The following is a 20,324-nucleotide window of genomic DNA, read 5'->3' as shown; positions in this document are numbered from 1 at the left end:
CCATTGTGCAATTTGCAATTTTTAAACAACCCAGTTTGTTGATTTTTGTTTGTATGTGACTCTTACCATATTTAAAAGAATTTTATACCATTATATAAGAAAGTAGTAGTAAAAATTAATTTTTAATAGCACATGTAGTATCATTTGCCTCTTAATTTTTGCTTTGACTTCTCAATAAGTATGGTTTCATTCAATTCTTTAACTCAGATATATGATGAATAGTGTCTGTGCTTTAGCACAGCTATGTGTTGAACATAGACAGTAACTGCCTATGAAGAGTACTTACTTTACTTGTTCTGAGGAAGTGTGCACCCCCAATATCTTCTACATTTCCAGCATGATTTAGTAGCATCTTCTGCCTTGCCTTCAGCAGGCATACTTTGGTTTCCTTTCTGTAGCTTCATCAGTAAACATAATTTATCTTTGGACAGCCATTCAACAAAGACAGTTATGGACTTCGTGAATAGCAGCGATAATGTCATCTTTGTACACAACACAATTCATCTCATCTCTCAAGTGATGGACAACATGGTCATGGCTTGTGGGGGTATACTGCCATTGCTCTCAGCTGCTACGTCGGCCACAGTAAGGACTTACCTACTACATACAAGTGCTGTGATAGCATGGATGCATCTTATGATTAAAGTTTAGTGCAATGGTTGCAGTGCATCATAACTGCTGTAATAAAATACACACCTTCATATTTACCTGAAAAAAATCTTAGCATGTGTTGCAGGAATGAAAAACCTATGAAGAATGTTACTTTATTAGGCATGAGTGAGCTCATGAAGAATACTTTGGAAGTATTCTCATTGCTTTTTTCTTTTTAGATCAAAAGAACAAATCAATCTATTGTTCTAGATTTCCAGAAAGCCTGACCTTGAAAACAGCTAGAAATTTGCGGAAGGCATCTAGTAAATGTAGACATAATTACCACACTTTCTACTTTGCAGCACGAGCTGGAGAATATTGAGCCTACTCAAGGTCTTGCAGTAGAAACCTCAGTGACATTTTTGCAGAGGCTAATTAGCCTCGTGGATGTGCTTGTATTTGCAAGTTCTCTTGGATTCACCGAAATTGAAGCTGAAAAAAATATGTCGTCTGGAGGAATTCTACGGCAGTGTCTCCGACTTGGTAAGCTCTTAAAAGCCATTAGTTAAGAATTATATTTAATATTTTCAGTTATCCACACTGATGGATAAGTAAAACTTTTCTTATTTTGAGGAGAACGTGTATGCTTGCCATGTTGCCACACACCTGCATTTTGGAGCGCATTGTAGTGGTTAGCGTGTTTGTCATGGGTTGGGCATAATCAACATGCTGCTGAGGTGATTCTGATTAACAGTCACCCTCTCTGTTAGCTTCTCTTTTCTGAAGTCGTGCCTTGCAGATTTTACACGTCATCAACAGATCTTAGTATGCATATTTATCTTGGGTGAGGCCTAAGTTTGTCTTCCAAGTACCATGAGATGCTGATCCCTTTCTCTTCCAAACACACTTCAGTAGGCATGGTCCACGTGGTCATCACTCAAGGACACTTTTATTCAAATAAGCTTGGATAGTTTATTAAAGTAGTTAACAAAAATTATTAAATCTCAGTTTTCTGGGAACACTTCTTCCTTAAGTGAACACAAATGTCCTCAGAATGACTGTTTGACTGCTGAGTCTGAAGACAGCTTTGCTAGATAAAGTAAACCCTTCTCCTTTGCATAAGGTTTCCTGTATTTAGGAGTAAGTACTGAGACTTGGTTAATTGACTTGCTTATGGAGACAATATAGTGAAAAGAGAGGACATAAGAAATGGGAGCAAATCCTTAGGAACTATGATTTCTGCTGTTTTTATAAATGACTGTCTTCATAAAGTCATAATAAATATATCATTTTTTAACTTCTATCATTAGTGTTGAGTTTGATATTTTAATGACAACCATTTTATTCTTTTGTCCACGAGAGAATGTAGATCAAAAAATTAGGAAATTTATCTCAAATTTAAAACCATAATTAGTGCAGTTGAAATCTGAATGTAGATTTGTCTGCATAGGCCTGCTCTGTCTTTAAACTTAGGATTTCTGAGCTGGGTTTGCTGTACACAGTGTTAGATTAGCTGACTCTCATTCTGAGGCTTTGGGTTCAGTCCTTTGTAGCACAAGAGATTCCCTTTCAGAAGAACTCCCTAAATTGTTTTTGAGGCTGCTGCAGGACATTTTTTGAAATAGGATTCTATGAAAGTTGGTTTTGAACTTGCTGTGTAGTTGAAGATGACATCTGAACTAGCGATCTTGCTGCCTCCTCCTCTCAAGTGTTGGAATACAGGCATATACCACTAAACCTTGTTTTATGCTGAGACTAGGGATTAAACCTAAAGTCTCAGCAATGCTAGATAAGCACTCTGCTACCTGAGCTGTTTTCCCAGATCCTAACTGTAGCAGAGAATAAAATCAGACAATAAACATTAGGTGAGAATCTAGGGACATTTTAGGAATTTGTTGAAGGTAATCCGTTTTGAATAAAGTGTAACGGGAATCGTACTGTGTAGGTGATTTATATCTTTGCTGTAACCTTAAATATAACTTTCTTCTCTTTCCCAATCTTTGTCTTAAAATACAACATAGTGTGTGCAGTGGCTGTAAGGAATTGCCTGGAGTGTCAGCAGCACTTGCAGCTGAGAGCTCGAGGAGATGCAGCACAAAGCTTGAAAACAGTGCATGGCCTGATGCCCATGGGGAAGTCAGCAGCAAAAGTAAGACATGGACTCATTCATTTCACAAAAGCATTTCTGTATTCCACAATTAAGATGCTAACAGTTTGCTCATTTCAACATCAAGCTAAATAAATCTGATATAGTCTTAAATAGTCATCTTTTGTCAATATGACATATTTATGTTTAAATACATGGGAAATATTTGAATTCTTATTCTTGTCTTTTTCTAATACTTTTCCTTGTTGTTATGTCAATTTTCCCCATGTGACGTCCATTGCCATAACCAACACCCACAAGAAAACATAATGTGGCATGGTTTTCTGATACTTTACTGTGTTCTTTAAATCTGTTTAATGTATATATGTATTGTTATTACTGTTTTATTTCAAATAGAGCCCAGTGGACATTGTAACTGGCGGTATATCTCCAGTAAGAGATCTTGACAGGCTTCTGCAAGACATGGACATTAATCGGCTTCGAGCGGTTGTTTTCAGAGACATCGTAAGTTCAGATATTTCCTTCACGAGTTCTCTTAGCTAATATGTGCTTCCTCTTGGGCCTGAAGTCCTTAAAGTAGATGCCCTGACAGGTAATAGAGGATTTCAATAGGCAGGCCTAGAAAACAGGATTCTTGGCAATGTTTTTTAGAAGCTTACAGTGGCAATAGGGATTATCTGAATAAACAACTAATTTATCAGAGTGAAATAGCAACCCACTGCCTGTTCTTCTCATGTGCTCAGCAAGTTCCAAAACTTCAAAAAATTGTATACTTTCATAACTCCATTTTACAGACGAAGTAATGCAGCACAAAGCTTGAAAACAGTGCATGGCCTGATGCCCATTGAGGTATGGAGATAGAAAGTAACCTGGTCAAGTGATGATTTTAGTAAATGGGTAGTCAGAATTGATACCCACTTGTCTTGCCTCCAGAGAATCCTTGCACTTATTGTAATGACATGTGCTTTCTCCTAACATTGTATTATTTTACTGATTATTTTTTTTCTTTTTTTTTTTTTTGAGATAGGATTTTTCTATAGCTTTGGAGCCTGTCCTGGAACTCGCTCTATAGACCAGGCTGGCCTCAAACTCACAGATATCTTCCCATCTCTGCCTCCCGAGTGCTGGGATTAAAGGCATGGGCCACCACCACCTGGCCCCTGAAGGGATTTTTAAAATGTAATAAAGGATACTTAATGAAATGTGTCTCCTATTGTGGCATTTTAGAGCTGTGACTATAGTTACTTGTCTTCCTGTCTAACTTTTTTTAAAGAAAATAATTTTGTTAGCAGATTTTGATGTTATGTTTTTAAAGTTTTATAAAATATAAGTCTTAAAATAAAGTCATTAGTAATTACTTGAACACTTACGATCTGTTTCATATTGGATATTTTATGTTTCTTATGAACTTTTCAGAGCAGCAGTTTTCTTTTCCTTACTCTTTCTCTGGTATTTTAGTGCCCTCTTGTGTTCTTGACTAGGTCTTGATTCAAGTATAGAGTTTGGAGTATTGTCACCGCTCAGTAGGTTGTGAGCACTGACTGAATAGTACAGGACGAGGTGCTGTGTATGTAGAATCTCATTCATAGTCCCGTTAGGAAGATGGCAGGGCTACGAGAAAGAGGTGGAGGAAGTGAGTAATTTAATGTGATGAATAAGGAATTAGTTAGGCATAAGTAGTCAATAATTGGCTAAGGAGACCACATAAATGATTTGCCTAATGGTCATATTGGTATCAGTTATAACACATGGCAGGAAAGGAATGTTTAAGAAAAAGAATGTAATTTATCTTTTCTACCAAGACAGAGAAACTTATACATGCAGATTTACAAGGTATCATAGATTTTATCATATTAGAAATGTGTCTAAGAATTGTTTCAAGTAGGCTTGTTAAGGGAGAGTTTGATATCTGATTTTCCCTGAAGTTATATCTAAAACTTTTGACAATTATAGTCTTGCTTATTTATTTTTATTTTATGAGAACGGTTGATAATTGATGTTTAATATAATTGTCCCTTAAGTTCCCATCTGTGTTTTAGGAAGCAAAGCTAAAGGCCTAGGGGCAAATACCAATATGCTGGCATGTATGTTTAGACTTATAAGCTAACCAAGTACCAACTTCTTGAGATTCATTTAATTTTAGGATTTGATACACTAATTTTTAAAATTAAAATTAAGCTAAGCCTTTCTGAGGTGTCAACAGTAGGGATGTGTGTGTAGCATCTTCTTGACTGGACACAGAGGTCATTGATAGTCACATGCAGGCCATCTGTAGAGCTATGATGGCTGTCTCTGTGCCTCAGGTTAGTTTGTCCTTTTCTTTGAGAATGCTTTGTTTTCTGCTTGTGTGTGTGTGGGTAAAATACTCTGAAGATTCATTTTCCACTCGTTTCTCTATGTGACAACTTTACTTTTTACTCCTGGATGTTTGTTCTGGATATTCTGGGTATCATACTGCAACATTGCTTGTTGGGATTAATGAGTCCTGGCCTTCAGTTGCTTTTCCCTCCTAGAACCTTCTAATATAAGTTACTAGAAGCTGTGCCTAGTTAGAGGATCAGAGGATCACCTGTTGACCATTGACTTTTTAAAAAATATTTATGTATTCATTATGTATATAATATTCTGTCTGTGTGTATGCCTGCACAGACCCCATTGCAGAAGGTTATGAGCCACCATGTGGTTGCTGGGAATTGAACTCAGGACCTTTGGAAGAGCAGGCAATGCTCTTAACCTCTGAGCCATGTCTCCAGCCCCCTAAATTTTTTTCATAAAACAGAAGACCCTCTTGTCTTAGGTCATCTCAGAAGAGTAAACCCTTACCCGTCTTTGGGAGGCCCCTTTCGTGTCTTAGGCGGGCCCTCTTCTGTAGAAGTTGCCCGTCAACGGAGAAATCTTCATTGTTGGTGCAGTATTTGCAACCAAACCTTACTGGCCAACAGGGTCAGAAGGACTTGCAAAATGACCATATGCTGCATTCTCATGGGTTGTCTGATCTTACAGAGTTCAGAAATGAATGCCCATGGCAACAGGCATTGATTGCCAGCAATAGGGTCCCCAATCACCACTGGACCCAGCTTCCCATTTGAGCTATGGTATTCAACTAGCCCTTTGGCTACACAGTTACAATTTGGTGTGCTAATTGTAACATTTCAAGGGTATTCAAGTAACCATTAATTTGTTTCACCACATAGGGGCATTAGCAATATTAACAGATGTCATACAAATGGAGTAATGAACAAGACATTTGTTGTACTAGCCATAAGTCTACCTGCTCCTACAATAGGGCAGTCTCTTAATTTAAATTCGAAAGTCCACATTTAATGTGGACACTCAGGACATTCTGAGTCTGGAGAGCATCGTTGACTTGTCTCGCCAGATTATCCACGGTGTCCGACACCAACGATGTTTGTGCCATTGCCAGTCCTGCAACCATGACTGCAGCAGCAGACACCGCGATGACAGCAACCATGCAGCTGTCTCTCCAGAATCTCATTTTTCTCCATACAGGGTCATCTCAGTCTGCTTAGCCTTTTTGGTAATTGGCAGTGGTATGATGGCTGTTACCCAAACCAACAAGGCAGCACTGGAGTGGTCATCCCAGCAGTCGCTCAGGCCACAGTTTCTGAAAGAACAACCAAGAATGTCTTTCCCCCAAAGGTGCTATTCCATACTACAAAAATGAAAAGAAAAAAGAAAGAAAACTAAAACACGGGATTTAATAGTGCCTAGGCTATCGGAGAAATATTCCAAAAGAGAAAGATAGGAACTACACTCATTTGTATAGAATTCCTTTAAAGTAATATTCATAGCCCCAAATATGTAACAAAACATAAAGCATTCACAAAAGAAAAGGTCTGATTGATAGAAGCCTGTTCTGTCGCCATATTGCTTAAAGCAGTTCCAGCAGTATAGGTTGAGGAATAGAAAGAGGAATACAAAGAACTAGTTTGGCTCAATACAAGGGGGTTCCTTACCAGGCTTCACACGGTGCTTTCTGCTTGACTGGGACTCACCAGGAGGCTCATCAAGAGAATGACAGGTGTCATTCTCAGGTTCATCACAGGATCCTTTCTCATCATTTTCCACAGCCCAAACATATCGCTCTGGTACCCAAATGGGCTTGTCCATTCCTCGAGGAAAAACACAAACAGCTCCTCTCACCCTAGCCAACAGGCTAGCCATCCATAGCTTTCATCACCGAGGTGGCTTTCTGGGGGGACAGCTTTGTAGGTTGTGTTGTTAAGACTGCCCCCATCTCTGAGAGATCACGTCCCCATAGATTGACAGGTAGGCTGGGAGGAACATATGGCTGGAAAACACCCTCATGTCCTTCATCATGCCATTTCAATATTTTTGAACTTTTTTGAGGAGTTGTTTGACCTATTCCCTGCAGTCGTACAGTACCTTCTTCCAAGGGCCATGCCTTTGGCCAATATTTTAAAGACGAAACTGATACTATCAAAGCCTTTTCCCTCTATAGTTATTCTAAGTTGGGGCCGTTCATTTAACTGTGCAACCCAAAAAGCAGCTGTTCCAGGGGATTCAAACTCTTGATTGCCACGGGCTCGTTTATTGTTGGTAACCTTGTTGGGAATCAACACTAATTGTGCTATCTGCTCACCTTGAGGAATTACCACCACCCCTTGTTGGACAGATGTCATAACTTTCATCTCCTCTTGACAGTCTGCATCTACTATCCCAGGATGTATTTGGATCCCCTTTAAAAGGGTACTGCTTCTGCCTAATATAAGTCCCTCGGTACCCAGTGGTAAGGGCCCATGTACTCCTGTAGGAAGTGCTTGCACTCCCATTTGTGGAGTTAAGACTGCTCTGGCAGAGGCACAGAGGTCCAATGCGAAAGGATTTCTCTGGGGAAGGAACTGGACACGGCCTCTGCTGGGGTACCGTCCCTTCGGTCCTGAAGTCATTGCTCCATACACTGAGGTTTTGGGGCCCTGGAGCAGGGCCTCTGCCAGTTTCCCTGCTGTTGATTAATGGTACATGGCAGAGGTTTCCCATCTATATCTGTTTTAGAGAAATAGTCTTTAGCCCAATGTGCTCCCCTTCTGCATTTAGGGCACAAGCCAGGTTTCCTCCTTCCCTTCATTATCAGCTGTTGGCATTCCTTTCGAAAATGACCAGGAGTTCCGCAATTAAAACAATTATGGCCTCTGGCCCTCTCTCCCAGTCCTCCTATGTTTCTCTGAGGTTGAATAGCTGCTGCTGTAACCTGGCCTTGAATGAAATGAAATTCCCATCTATATCTCTGCATATCCTGATATATTCATTTAAACTCTGTTTTGTGAGGGTGTAATGCTTCCTTACAATATCTATTGGATTTTTTTTTTTTTTTTTTTTTTTTTTTGGAATTTCGAGACAGAGTTTCTCCCTAGCTTTTTTTTGGTTCCTGTCCTGGAACTAGCTCTTGTAGACCAGGCTGGCCTCGAACTCACAGAGATCCGCCTGTCTCTGCCTCCCGAGTGCTGGGATTAAAGGCGTGCACCACCACCGCCTGGCTTATCTATTGGAATTTTCAAATACAAGTTGTTTTATCATAGGCATGGCTGTTGTCTCATCTCCAATCTACCTGCTACTTGTAACAGTCTATCTACATAATCTTGAAATGGTTCAGATGGTCCTTGTAGAACTTTTGATAATTGATCTCCAGCTGCTTTGTTAGGTAGGGCCTTCCAAACTTTAGTGGTAGCTGCAGCTATTTGGGCGAATACTCCTGGATCATAAAGAATTTGTTGCTGCAAGTCCCAGCCCCAGTTAACATATCTAAATTACGTTGAGCTTGACCCGCTAGAACATTTAATTGGGCCGTTTGCTTACAATTTTCCTGATATTCCCCTTGCCATAGGAGATAATCTTCCCTAGATAAGACAGCACGACATAATTGCTGCCAATCACTTGGTGTTAAATTCATAGCAGAGAAAGATTCTACCATGGCCAACATGAAGGGTGCTTGAGCCCCATATACAGCTACAGCTTCCTTTAATTGTTTCATTTCTTTAAATTTTATTGCAAAATGTCGGTGAATTATTTGCCCTGGGTTGTTGGTGTCTGGCACCTCCATCACCAGTGCAACCATGTGTACAGGATGAAAACAAACTCCCATGTTTTCTTCAGTGCCAGAGCCCCTACTCAAATAAGACCACCAACCTTCTTTATTATAAGCCGGTGGGGCTGAGGGAGTTGGATGTGAGTCTTTTTTTACTCTACGTTTTCTCAGCTTTTTAAAGAGATTTTTTAATTTCTTACGTATAAACCCCTCTTCTTCTGATGAATCCTCCTCACTATCCTCCAGTAGCTCTAAATCATCAAACTCCTCCCTAGTCCGACTCTTCTGAACCAAGAAAAGATACCTCCTATCTTTTCTCCTCAATATGTCTCCGTTGGCCAGGAACGATGTCTCCGTTGGCCAGGAACGACGCTGTCTGCTTACCTCTCTTGGAGGGGCTTCCAAGGGCGGTCTCTCAGCGTTCTCTTTCCCGATATCTCGGTGGGGACCTCCAATTGCCACGCAGTGCGGCCCTGGTCTGTGCTCTAAACGCTAGACCCAAGTTCAGAAAAGGGGCTGGAGGTTGAGAATATACATGCAGAGACAGACCGACACACGCAGCTCCAAAAACGCTGGTTCAGAAAGCCCATCTTTATTAGCACCATGTAGGCTTAAATACCCTGTAGTCAATGGTCAACAGGTGATCCTCTGATCCTCTAACTAGGCACAGCTTCTAGTAACTTATATTAGAAGGTTCTAGGAGGGAAAAGCAACTGAAGGCTAGGACTCATTAATCCCAACAATTCCTGTGATGTTAAATTATATAATTGAATTTTTTTGATGAGAAATAAAAATAATCAGTTACCTTTATATTGTGGTGATTGCTATTTGAGTAGCCATATAAAGTGCGATTTACTATGTCTCTTAAGATTGAGCACTCATTTTTTAAAGTTGAATCAGGTTTTCCGTTTCTGTGTTTGAAAGTATAAACTTTTTTTTTTTAAAAAGGCACTGCCAAGCATATTCGTAAACATTGCTCAAATGTATTTTAGAATTATTATATTTAATAATAAATTGTTATACAAATGATACATTATTTTCTATGCACGTTGAAGGATTTGTGAACATCATGTATATTTAAATGTATGAAATAAGATTAACATGTTAATAGCAGCATGAACAATTACTTTTGTTTATTTCTCAGGAGGATAGCAAACAAGCTCAATTCTTAGCTTTGGCTGTTGTGTACTTTATTTCTGTTCTGATGGTCTCAAAATATAGAGACATTTTAGAACCACAAGATGAAAAGCACAGTCAGTCTCTTAAGGAAACCGGTAGTGAAAATGGGAATGCTTCCCTTCCTGGTAAGTTCCTACATTTTATCCCCTTATACCCAAGTTCAAACAGAACTTTATCTGGTTAAGTCACTGATTCTGGAACTTAAGCCCACTATGTGTCAAGTGAGACCACAGGTTTATATTTACTAATAGCAAAATATCTTATGATTACCAATAGCTTGCATATCATAAAACTTATAATATGTAAGTTATTTACCAATTATTTACCTATTGGTAAATCTTGACCAATATTTTAGATATTGTATAATTATTTACAGTTGGGAGATGAGATGAGCTTTGTTCTGTAAGTGAACCATCTAATAAAAGATGAGAAAGTGTTATCCTTTATAAGTAAAGACTTCATTGTTTTTAATTTAGTATTTGCTATGAAGGGTAATTCAGTCTTTTACAACAGTTTGGTAGGGATAACTATAGTTTTAAAAGTAACTTTCAGTTACAGAAGTATAGTTAGGTAAACAGCTTTGATAGTTATAGAACTAGCTGCACTGAGAGGAGTTTTTTTTTTTTTTCATATGTTTTCATTTAGTACCTTTTAGGTACTTGTATCTATGTAGATTTGTACCTACAGGAAAAAAAAGACTCTACTGCCATGAAGCTTATCTCTGACAGAAAAAGACAAGATATTTTTTAATAAATAAATTTTATGGTATTTTAGAGGAAAGTAAAAGTGATAATAAATAAAATATCACACATGACAGGAGAGATGGTTTATCTATTTTTCTTTAAGTGAAATAAGCCATTGTTGGAATGTTGAGTACAGAGGTATAACTGATATGTATTTTTAAATAAGACTCCGAGGCCGGGTTCAGCTGATATAAGCATTTGCCAGGCAACTGTAATGATCTGAATTCATCCACAGTGGAAGGCGAGAACTGACGCCTGTAAGTTGTCTTCCACAAGTGCACCGTGGCATGTATGTGCTAGTGTTCAAATATATAAATATATGTCATATGCACGTTATAAACACATATACAGCCGTAATAAATAAAAAAATTAAATACCATTTTGGATTTTGTTTCGAGGACACACCTCAGAGGGAAAGAAAGAACTAGTGTTTGGTTCTGTGCTGCCATGTGACCTAGAACATTGAAATGAGTGGTTTAAAACTACAACTATCTTAATATTTCATGATTCTGTGGGTGTCATTTGAATATGGCATGTTAGAAATGCTCACCCTGCTCTAGATGTTTCCTGGGACTTAAAGTCTTAGGATGGCTTTTCTGCTGTCTGGTGTCTCAGCTGAGGGGGCTCTCAGCTAGGGTTGGCTGAGAGAATCACCTCAGCTTGTGTCATTTGGAGGAAGGGTCTTGAGTCTTATGTTAATTTAATTCTTTGTTTTTTTTTCCCCCATTAGTTTGAAAGGCTTTTCTGCTTCTCTGTAGTCTCCCTCATCAGTGTAGAAGTCAGCTAAATTTCTAAACTGAGCTGGTTTGGAGTCTGGTAGAGTCAAGTCTGGCAGGCCTTATTAAAACTCAGCCTGGGAACTGGCTGTTACTCTGATTCTATTCTGTTGGTTAGCCATTTTATTGACCTAGCTAAGATTGAAGGATTTCTTAAATACCATCAGGCACGAGTCAGTAGAATCATTAAAGTAACTGCCTTCCACTACCAGTTAGGAGGACAATGCAACAGTTGATGTGATAACTTGATGGTTTATGATTTTAACCTCACAGGTAACAAGAGGCAGTCAGATTCTAGATATATTTGGATGACAGAAAAACAGTACTTTTGAACATTAATTTGGGTACTTTATAAAGAAAAGGTATTCAATAATTATTATATGATATACTGTAGTATATCAAGGGTGAAATATTTCAGTTTTCAACCTGTTGACTTGAGATATCTTTTGACATACAAGATGTAGGGAAGGCAGAGAAATAACAGTCACACACACACACGCACACACATGCACACATAGACACACATTCCCTTTGTGTGTGGGATGAGATTGTAAGGGTATTTTTAATGTGGAAAGTGGGTGGAATAACTCAGGAAAAATACCTGTAGATAGAGGTGATGAGAGAACCACGGACTGAAGGGACCAAGGATTGACCCCTAAGTTCCTTTTTTTTTTTTCAAAGATTTATTTATTTATTATGTATACAACATTCTGCCTCGATGTATGGCCCGCACGCCAGAAGAGGGCGCCAGATCTCATTACAGATGGTTGTGAGCCACCATGTGGTTGCTGGGAATTGAACTCAGGACCTCTGGAAGAGCAGCCAGTGCTCTTAACCTCTGAGCCATCTCTCCAGCCCCCCCTAAGTTCCTTGAACCTAATAAATCAGGGGAAAAGAAGCTGAAGATATTAACGAGAAACTATTGGTGAAGTAATAGAAGAAAAAAAAACTATGCATCATGGAAAAAAGGATTATCAAATTGCAGAGGACATTCAGCAGTTGCTTTGCTGTCAAGTGCTGTTAGGGATGAGGACTGATCTTTAAATTTCACAAGATGATCTTTAAATTTGGGTGAACTTGCAAAGAGCATGTTTGGTAGAATGATTGGAAGTTTGGTTGGAGAGAGTGAAGTTAAACAGCAAGATGGGATTGCTGGGATTATCTCAGCTGGTAGAGTGCTTGCCTAGCATGCACAAAGCCCTGAGTTTGATTCCTCATTCCCTCACCAACTGGCCATGGTCATACATGTCTGTAATCTCTGTGTTTAAGAGGTGGAGAGAATGAGATCAGAAGTTTAAGGTCGGCCTTGAATTCCTGACATTCATGACATACATGTACCTGGGATACGTGAGAGCCTGTCTTCGCAGGGATGAGCTGCTCCTTGTTGAACTGGATCACCAGCCCCACTTATTTATTCTGCATATTGGAGGGCTTAACCATTTTTTCAGCAGTGGAAGCTGTGTGATGTAGAAGTTTTTGCTTTATGAATTGTCGATATTCAACTTTGTGTTATAATCTGTGCATATGTTGCAAATCATTTTTGAAGGCTGCTGCAGGCATTTATTATTTACTCATTTTAGCATCTATTTGGATATAAGGTACATTCTATCATTTTATAGTTTATTTTAATAGTTTTTGATTTTGAGAGAACATGACAAATATTTCATAAAATCTTGGATGGCTACTGGGTCTTGAATATACATTTAAAAGATTAGTTCTTGATTTCTTAATTTACTCTTCTGTTCCTGGGTAAGATGCAGAAAACACACCAGCAGAATTTAGCCACTTACCTCTATCATCGGTGGAGGAATCAGAGGAGGGCGCCTCATCTACTCGAAGGAGAGACTCTGGCCTTGGTGAGGAAACAGCTTCTGGCTTAGGAAGCAATCCATCTACAGCTTCTCCAGCAGTGCCTCTGGGTGTCAGCGCAGGTCCAGATGCCATCAGTGAAGTGCTGTGCACTCTTTCTTTGGAAGTCAATAAATCTCAGGAAACAAAAACTAATGGAGGAAACGAGTTGGATAGGAAGGTGACACCATCAGTTCCAGTTTCAAAAAATGTCAATGTGAAGGACATTCTCCGAAGCTTGGTTAATATGCCGGCAGATGGAGTCACGGTGGATCCGGCCCTTCTGCCCCCAGCCTGCCTTGGTGCTCTTGGAGATCTGTCTGGTGACCCACCGGTGCAGTTCAGGTCTTTTGACAGGTATGTAAATAACCCATTGTTTCAGTATGACTATGTTTACAAAATGTACAGAAATTCCACAATTTAGAATATGAAAGTCTAAATTTTGTGCCTCAGAGTGAGTAGAATGTTTTGATCTGATTTACATAAAAAATGGGTAGTTTTGTTGTGTGGTTTGTGCAGTATTTCAAACTTTTATTTATTAACATCTTATTTGCCACTAAAATTATTATCAGTGCATGTTGCATGTAATAGCGTTTTTTCTTTTTGTTACACCTCAGACTTTACATGAGCTTACAATAACTACCCATCATTCCTTTGCTGTTAACCACTGGACCGTTTCTTAGAAACTTCTTCACACTCTCTGCATTGAATTAGGATTGCTCGCATGAACATGGATAGTGGGTTATTTCCTGGAACAAGGACAGTTTCCCAGTGGCTATGAGGTCCCATGGGCCCTTCCATCAATGCAAGCTTCATGCATGTAGCCACTATGGTTTGCAAGTTCTGGGTGCTACAGCCTTGCTGTTTCTAGATGACAGCATCTCGTAGCACTTCTTCCCATCCTTCAGTGTTCCCTAACCAAGCCTTGGAGCCAGTGATGACGATGTTTCCTTCTGGAGCTGCTTATTCTCTACACTTTGGCCAGTTATGAGTTTGTCTCTTAACAGATGCTTTCTGCAAATAGAAGTTTCTCTGACCAAGTCTAATAGCAGTAGACTTGTGTGTAAAATACCAAGATTTAGAAGGTAATTTGACAATATATCCTTTAAAAAAAACAGTAGCAGTAGGTTTCTTTGTCTAGTTGCCATAACCCCCTGACCATGAACTTTTGACATTTATAATACCAGATGTGGATTCCCTTCTGTGGAGCTGGCCTCAAATTTAAGCAGAAAATAATTGGTCACTCCTATAACAATTATGTTACTTATTGTAACAGTGAGACCATGTGGTTGGTAGGTTGGTGGTGTAGCTTGCAGAATTTCAGTTTGGTAGGGCTTGTAATGATTTTTCTTTTTTAGCAACAAGTATAGTACCTTCTGTCTCCAGGAGAGCCAGCCAGCAGGGAGGAAGCTTCTCGTTCTATTTTTATTTGATTTTTCTATGTCCTGTAACCAAAATGTATGATGCTTTAGCAGTAGGATCTTATCTGGTTCCTGTGGGCAACCAACACCAGTGGGAAGAGATTTGTTCATTAAGAGCCTTTTACTCAAATGATCCAGTTTGCGATTATGTCTGTTCAGGTCTCTTAATGCCTCTCACTTTGTTTTGATCTAATGTGCCTTAGACTGAGATTCAGGTTGGTGCATCTTGGCAGAAGTATCGCAGAAGCGACAGCTTCTCTTCGTTGCTTCCTGTCCAGTGGCACATGTATGGTTTTATCTTATTCCTGATGCCGTTTACTTTGGTCAGCGATTACAGTGGTATGCCCCCAGTTTCTCTATTATTATGGAGTTCCTTGTGAATAGAGATTGTGAAATTCTGTCACTTTATCAGATTTTCTGTTCATTCATTTTATGGACTTAGGATTTTCTGTTTTATTTGGTGGGTTTTAATATTAGAGACTTCTATATTAGACTATGTAGTGATGTATTTTTCAGTTGTTTTAGTTTTTGTTCTCTGTAATTTCCTCTTTTGTAAATAATGTCTTACAATGTTGTCCCAGACAGCTACAAATTCCTCAGCTAAAATGATTGTCTCGTCCTAGACCCTTGAACTCATAGTAATCCTTCTGTCTTGGTCAAGGCTAGAATTATGGGTGTGAGCTACTATGCCTATCTTAATATTAACTTAAATTTGTGCTAGTGTTAATAATAAGAAACAATTGGATGGTTAAATATTTTAATTAGCTGTGTCTTAAGTATTAGTTAATACTTAAGTATTAGTATATACATAAGTACTTAAATATACTTAGTATATACTTAAAATGTTTTTATGAATTATCAAAATGTTTTATTTTGGATTTATTTACTTTACTTTTCAATAATGTTGAAATTAAATCTTTTTTTTATTGCCTAAGTGAGATTATGCATTTACTTAGGGAATCCTGCTTAGGTATTGTACTTTAAAAAAGTTTGTTAAAGTAAGGAAAAAATAATTTTGCTGGTAGCATTTTCCAAGATGTTCTGTGACACTTAACATGTCTGGTATGCATTTAACATACTGTCTGATGGAGTACAATCTTCTCTGTCTCTCCCCCTATCTTTTTTCTTAGCAAGAGACACCTTTTGAAAGACTTTTCTTGAAGCCGTGGGCCAATGGAGTGTTTTTGGGAATTTCAAAGCATCCCTCTGATCATGTATTTATCTCAGGAATGCTGTGCCAGAAATCAGAACTCTCCTCATATCTTAAGAATTATCAACTCCCAAGCAATAGCTGGGAAGTTTAGGGTAACAGCTGCATGAGTGAGCCCTGCTGAAAGGCTGCCAGGCTCAGTTTCTGTAAAAGGGAAGGTGTTTGTGTTCATTCCCATGCCAAGATTCCTGCTCTTATCTAATTGGAAGATTCTTGCTGGCGATTAATGGGTGCCAGGGATTTATCTTGATAAAGTTCAAGGGCTGGTCTGTGTTTTCAGCTGAATCCTTTGGGACTAAAGTACTCAGCTAATTTTTTTTTTAACCATGTTAAATAAAATAGCATTGTGAAGGTTTGTGGCATTTTCAGCCGATGTGATTTTAAAATGGAAATTCTAAAACTTGTCTGGAAGAGATCATTGCTCTTTATTTGTGCTTCTTACTAATTAATTGAAAGAACCTTCAGAGTCCCCAATTTAGGAAAATGACAGCAAAACAACAGCATTTTCACTTGCTGTGTGTGTGGCTATAAAAAGTACTTCCTCATGAACATATGACAGATTTTGAGTTTATTTTCTGAGTAGAAACTCAAGGCCCGGGACATACTCAGAGGTAGCATTTGTGCTTGGTCTGTGCCAGATTATGAGTTGAATACCCAGCACAAGAGTTGGGGATGGAAGGATAAGAAAATAAGCACACTTGATAGCAGTATATTCTCAAGTGAGCTCTATATATGTTGCATCTTGTTTTTTTCAAAGAGAATACAGAAATATTTTGCTTTTGTATAGCTAATTCCCACTAAAGAATGGTAAGTTTAATATTTTAGGTTATCTTTTCAAAATGTAGAGTCTACTTTCCTAGTTTAGATTTATGCCTACAGGATCAACATAATGGGCTAAAATTTTGCATAGTTATAAAATTAAAATAAGCAATATATATATACATTATTTATTGCATTGTAATTAGATTGTGTGATTTTGAATATTTTGATACAGCCCAGAACCTTAGTAGTATTGTATCACTTCTCAGAAGTGATTTGAATCGGATAATGGATTCAGAAATTATTAATTTTATTTTTTGTATGTACTAATTCATAGTTAGAATAAACATCAGGGATGAAAACGTGATCACGAAGGTGGTTTTCCCAGGCCCGTTTTATCCATTGCACTCCAGATGTGCTAGCCCTTGATAGTTTTCTAAATGTGGAAAACTTAACTGCATAATTTCTGGTAGTGGGGAACTGGCTTCATTCTCTCCCCTATTAAAATTAAAAAAGAAAATAAAACCTCATTTTCTATTGGTTACCAGATATATTTTTGTAATTTAACTGTATATGCATAATTTCTTATCTTGAAAATCTTTATTTTTGTCCTGTATAGATGATTATAATCTAGATAGCTACATTTAAGTGTTGACGTGAATATGATGTTGGAGAACTTGGTGAATGTACTGAAAACCCTTTAATTGTATGCAATGTGATGAGTGTATGGCATGGGAAGTGTAGCTGAGCAGAACTTGAAAAACAGTTCATTGTGAGGCAATGGCTGACATCAGAGCATCTGAGTTATAGATTGATTCCTACAGTTTACTTGGATGAGTTACTTCACCTTTCAGAGCTTGTCTCAGACCTTCAAAAGATGTGCTAAAAAGCTGTTTGTTGCACATGTCTGTAGTCTCAGGACTTGTAAAGGGTGAGGACAAGATGGGAGGAGTAGGATTTGGAATTCAGGGCTCTGTCATTGGCTACCTTTCATATTTTCTCCCCCAATTATTTATTAAATGAAATCAGCATATACTTTAAGATGGTTTTTCAAACTGAACTATAAATTTTTGAGAATATGTGCAAAACTGTGGGCAGTAAATATTTATGGAACTGAATAAAAGAATATGCTGTTTTCACTATGGAATATTATTAACAGCATGCTAAATGTTTAAAAACCAAATCAAGGTTTTGTTGTGTTGTAATTAGCGATGGCCATGTAAGGATTGTGCATACTAAGGAACAAGTATGGAGTGCAGCCGGTTTATGTATTCGTGTAACCCAGATATCAGCCAGGATTCCCCGCGTCCACCCAGCCCGCAAAGCAATGGCTATTTTAACTTCGTACAAAACCAGTTATTAGTTTGCCTGCTTCAGAGCCATTTTGAAAAAGGAAATAAAAACATGCTTTTGAACATAGGCTTCCTTAATTTAGCATAGCACCTTTGAGATTCATCCGTGTCGATAAGTGTATTAGCAGTCTGTCACTGTATCAGTTCTCACCATTTAGAAGTTTATTTTTGTGAAGGAAGGACGTTTGTGCAGTTGCCGGTTTTCAGCCACTTTAGTGCATCTGCAAGCATGATTGTATTATTGCATACTTAAATGTTCTCGAGCAAAGATCTGAGGTACTGTTGTTGGGTCATAGGATAAATTTATGTTTAAAATTTTGATTATAGGGAAGATTTTTTTTTCACTGCTGTGAGTTGAACACTGGCTCTCAGGCATATGAGGCAGAGTGCAGTGCCACAGCCTGCCACAGTTTCACTAGGCTGTGTTATTCTCCCGTCGGCAAAGATGTTGCTTGCATAAAACAGATTGTGATGGTTCTTTTGTGAACAAATGGAAAGTAAATTATTCATACTTATTATTTTCTACCTAATTGTTAGAGCATAGAGATTTTTCTTACATATTGGTATATAAATTATATTAATATAAAATTTAGTATTGTTTTCTGAGGGTACCACCAGCACATATGTATGCATGCATGCATGCATGCGAGCGCGCGCGCGCACACACACACACACACACACACAAGCACACACACGCACCCACCCAGAGGTCATATCCACTTTCCTTTAAGTCAGTGATCTTCAAATGATATAAGCTACCGTGATTTAAGCACACCATTTTGGGATTGGGGGCTCAGGTGGCTGTTGCTTCTATTTTTTAGTATATAGTTAACATTGGCAGTCACCCTTATAATGATGTGACACCAGCTACCCCCAAGTACATTGAATAAGCCTTGCCTAGCACAAGATAACTTGATTTAATTGGCAACAGTGTTTGCCCTCAGATGATAGTCACTGAAGTAAAACAGAACCTATTTCACTTTGCTCCTCTTCTTTCTTAAAAATTAACAATAGAAATGTATTTTTTAAAATAATAGAATTGTGTTCTTTAGAAAGTATGAATACATTTGTTAGGATAAAGTACCTAAGTAATTATGTTTAAAAATCAAATACTTTAAAGCTATTAAGGGAATACTTTCAGCTTACAGTATTGTCAACAAAAGATGTGATTAAATAAATTGAATGTTGAAGACTTTAAGCTTATGGTTAACACAGGGTAATTAAAAGTAAGAGCTGCTGTGGGAGCACATTATATATCAGCTGTCCTTTTACCTCATTAACTGGGTTTTTGCATGTTTATGGAGCTAACTTCAATTAAAAATGCCTTTTAAGTTATGACTAACAAGGTCTTTTAGTTACTCTTTTAGTATAAAGTATTGCACTTTAATTGAAATTGGTATATCATAAATACATGTGTTTGAATAATACGTAATATGAACAACTGGTTCTTTAGCACCTTTTCTGTTTACAACAATTGTCTGTTGTTTTCTATATGATATAATCAAAAACTGTCATAGTTTATGAGCTATATACATACCAATTGCTTGTATAGGTGTTGTTTTATCTTTTAAAATACTTAAGGTTTTATGGTTTCAAATTAGCGGTGCTTTAAAGTCCTTCTTGAAACATACTGAGTTTTCTGCATCAGTTCTGACATTTTAAAAAAAGTTAGTTATTTCTTCTCTTAAATTTCAAAAATTTTCCCTTCAAAATTATCTTTGGTTATATTTACTAGAAAATTCAAGATGATCTTAAATTTAAAAAAGTCTTATGTCGTAAATGTTGATTAAAATGGATTATTTTCATAGGACATTGTCCTAGTTTTAAAAACAACGAGGCCGGGGAGATAGCTTGCAAGTACAGTGTTTGCTGTGAGAGCAAGAGGACCTAGGTGTGATCTTTACAAAGCTGTGTGTGTGGAAGGGAGAGCAGAGAGGGGGTTGGAGAGATGGGTCAGGGATTGAGAGCCCTGGATGCTCTTCCATTAGACCCGGGCTTGATTGCCACCACCCCATAGTAGCTCTCAGCTGTCTGTAACAGGTTCTAGGAGATCCAATGCCCCACTTCTGGACCCTGTGGACACCAGTCACAATATAGTACAAAGACATGTGCAGGCAGACCACCACTCATGCACGTTAAAGGCAAACAAAGAAACACACCTGAATGTGATGCACTCTTATAAACCCAGGTCTGGGGAGACAGACTCTAGTGGGCCTTGGGGTTCCCAGTCAGTCGGTTTAGCCTACCCAGCTGTTTCTGCATCCAAGCTCG

At 38.2% G+C, this 20,324-nt stretch overlaps 1 protein-coding gene and 1 non-coding gene across 5 annotated transcripts in view; both read left to right on the top strand.

The window, feature by feature from the left end:
- Lrba (LPS responsive beige-like anchor protein) overlaps positions 1 to 20,324 on the top strand; it is a 484,014-nt gene that overhangs the window by 97,325 nt on the left and 366,365 nt on the right. For all 4 annotated transcript variants that reach the window (XM_057757319.1, XM_057757317.1, XM_057757318.1 and 1 more), the window contains exons 25-30: positions 432 to 585; positions 954 to 1,134; positions 2,613 to 2,740; positions 3,095 to 3,202; positions 9,910 to 10,069; positions 13,218 to 13,668. In XM_057757319.1, coding sequence (XP_057613302.1) covers positions 432 to 585; positions 954 to 1,134; positions 2,613 to 2,740; positions 3,095 to 3,202; positions 9,910 to 10,069; positions 13,218 to 13,668 — 1,182 coding nt within the window. The remainder of the gene's footprint in view (positions 1 to 431; positions 586 to 953; positions 1,135 to 2,612; positions 2,741 to 3,094; positions 3,203 to 9,909; positions 10,070 to 13,217; positions 13,669 to 20,324) is intronic.
- LOC130866124 (U1 spliceosomal RNA) lies at positions 17,041 to 17,202 on the top strand. The gene has a single exon (XR_009056303.1). It is a non-coding gene; the product is annotated as a U1 spliceosomal RNA (small nuclear RNA).

Source organism: Chionomys nivalis, chromosome 24 (assembly GCF_950005125.1).
Source record: "Chionomys nivalis chromosome 24, mChiNiv1.1, whole genome shotgun sequence".
Taxonomy (NCBI): domain Eukaryota; kingdom Metazoa; phylum Chordata; class Mammalia; order Rodentia; family Cricetidae; genus Chionomys; species Chionomys nivalis.
The sequence above is the reverse complement of the archived record's forward strand: the minus strand, read 5'-3'. Positions and strand labels throughout refer to the sequence as shown.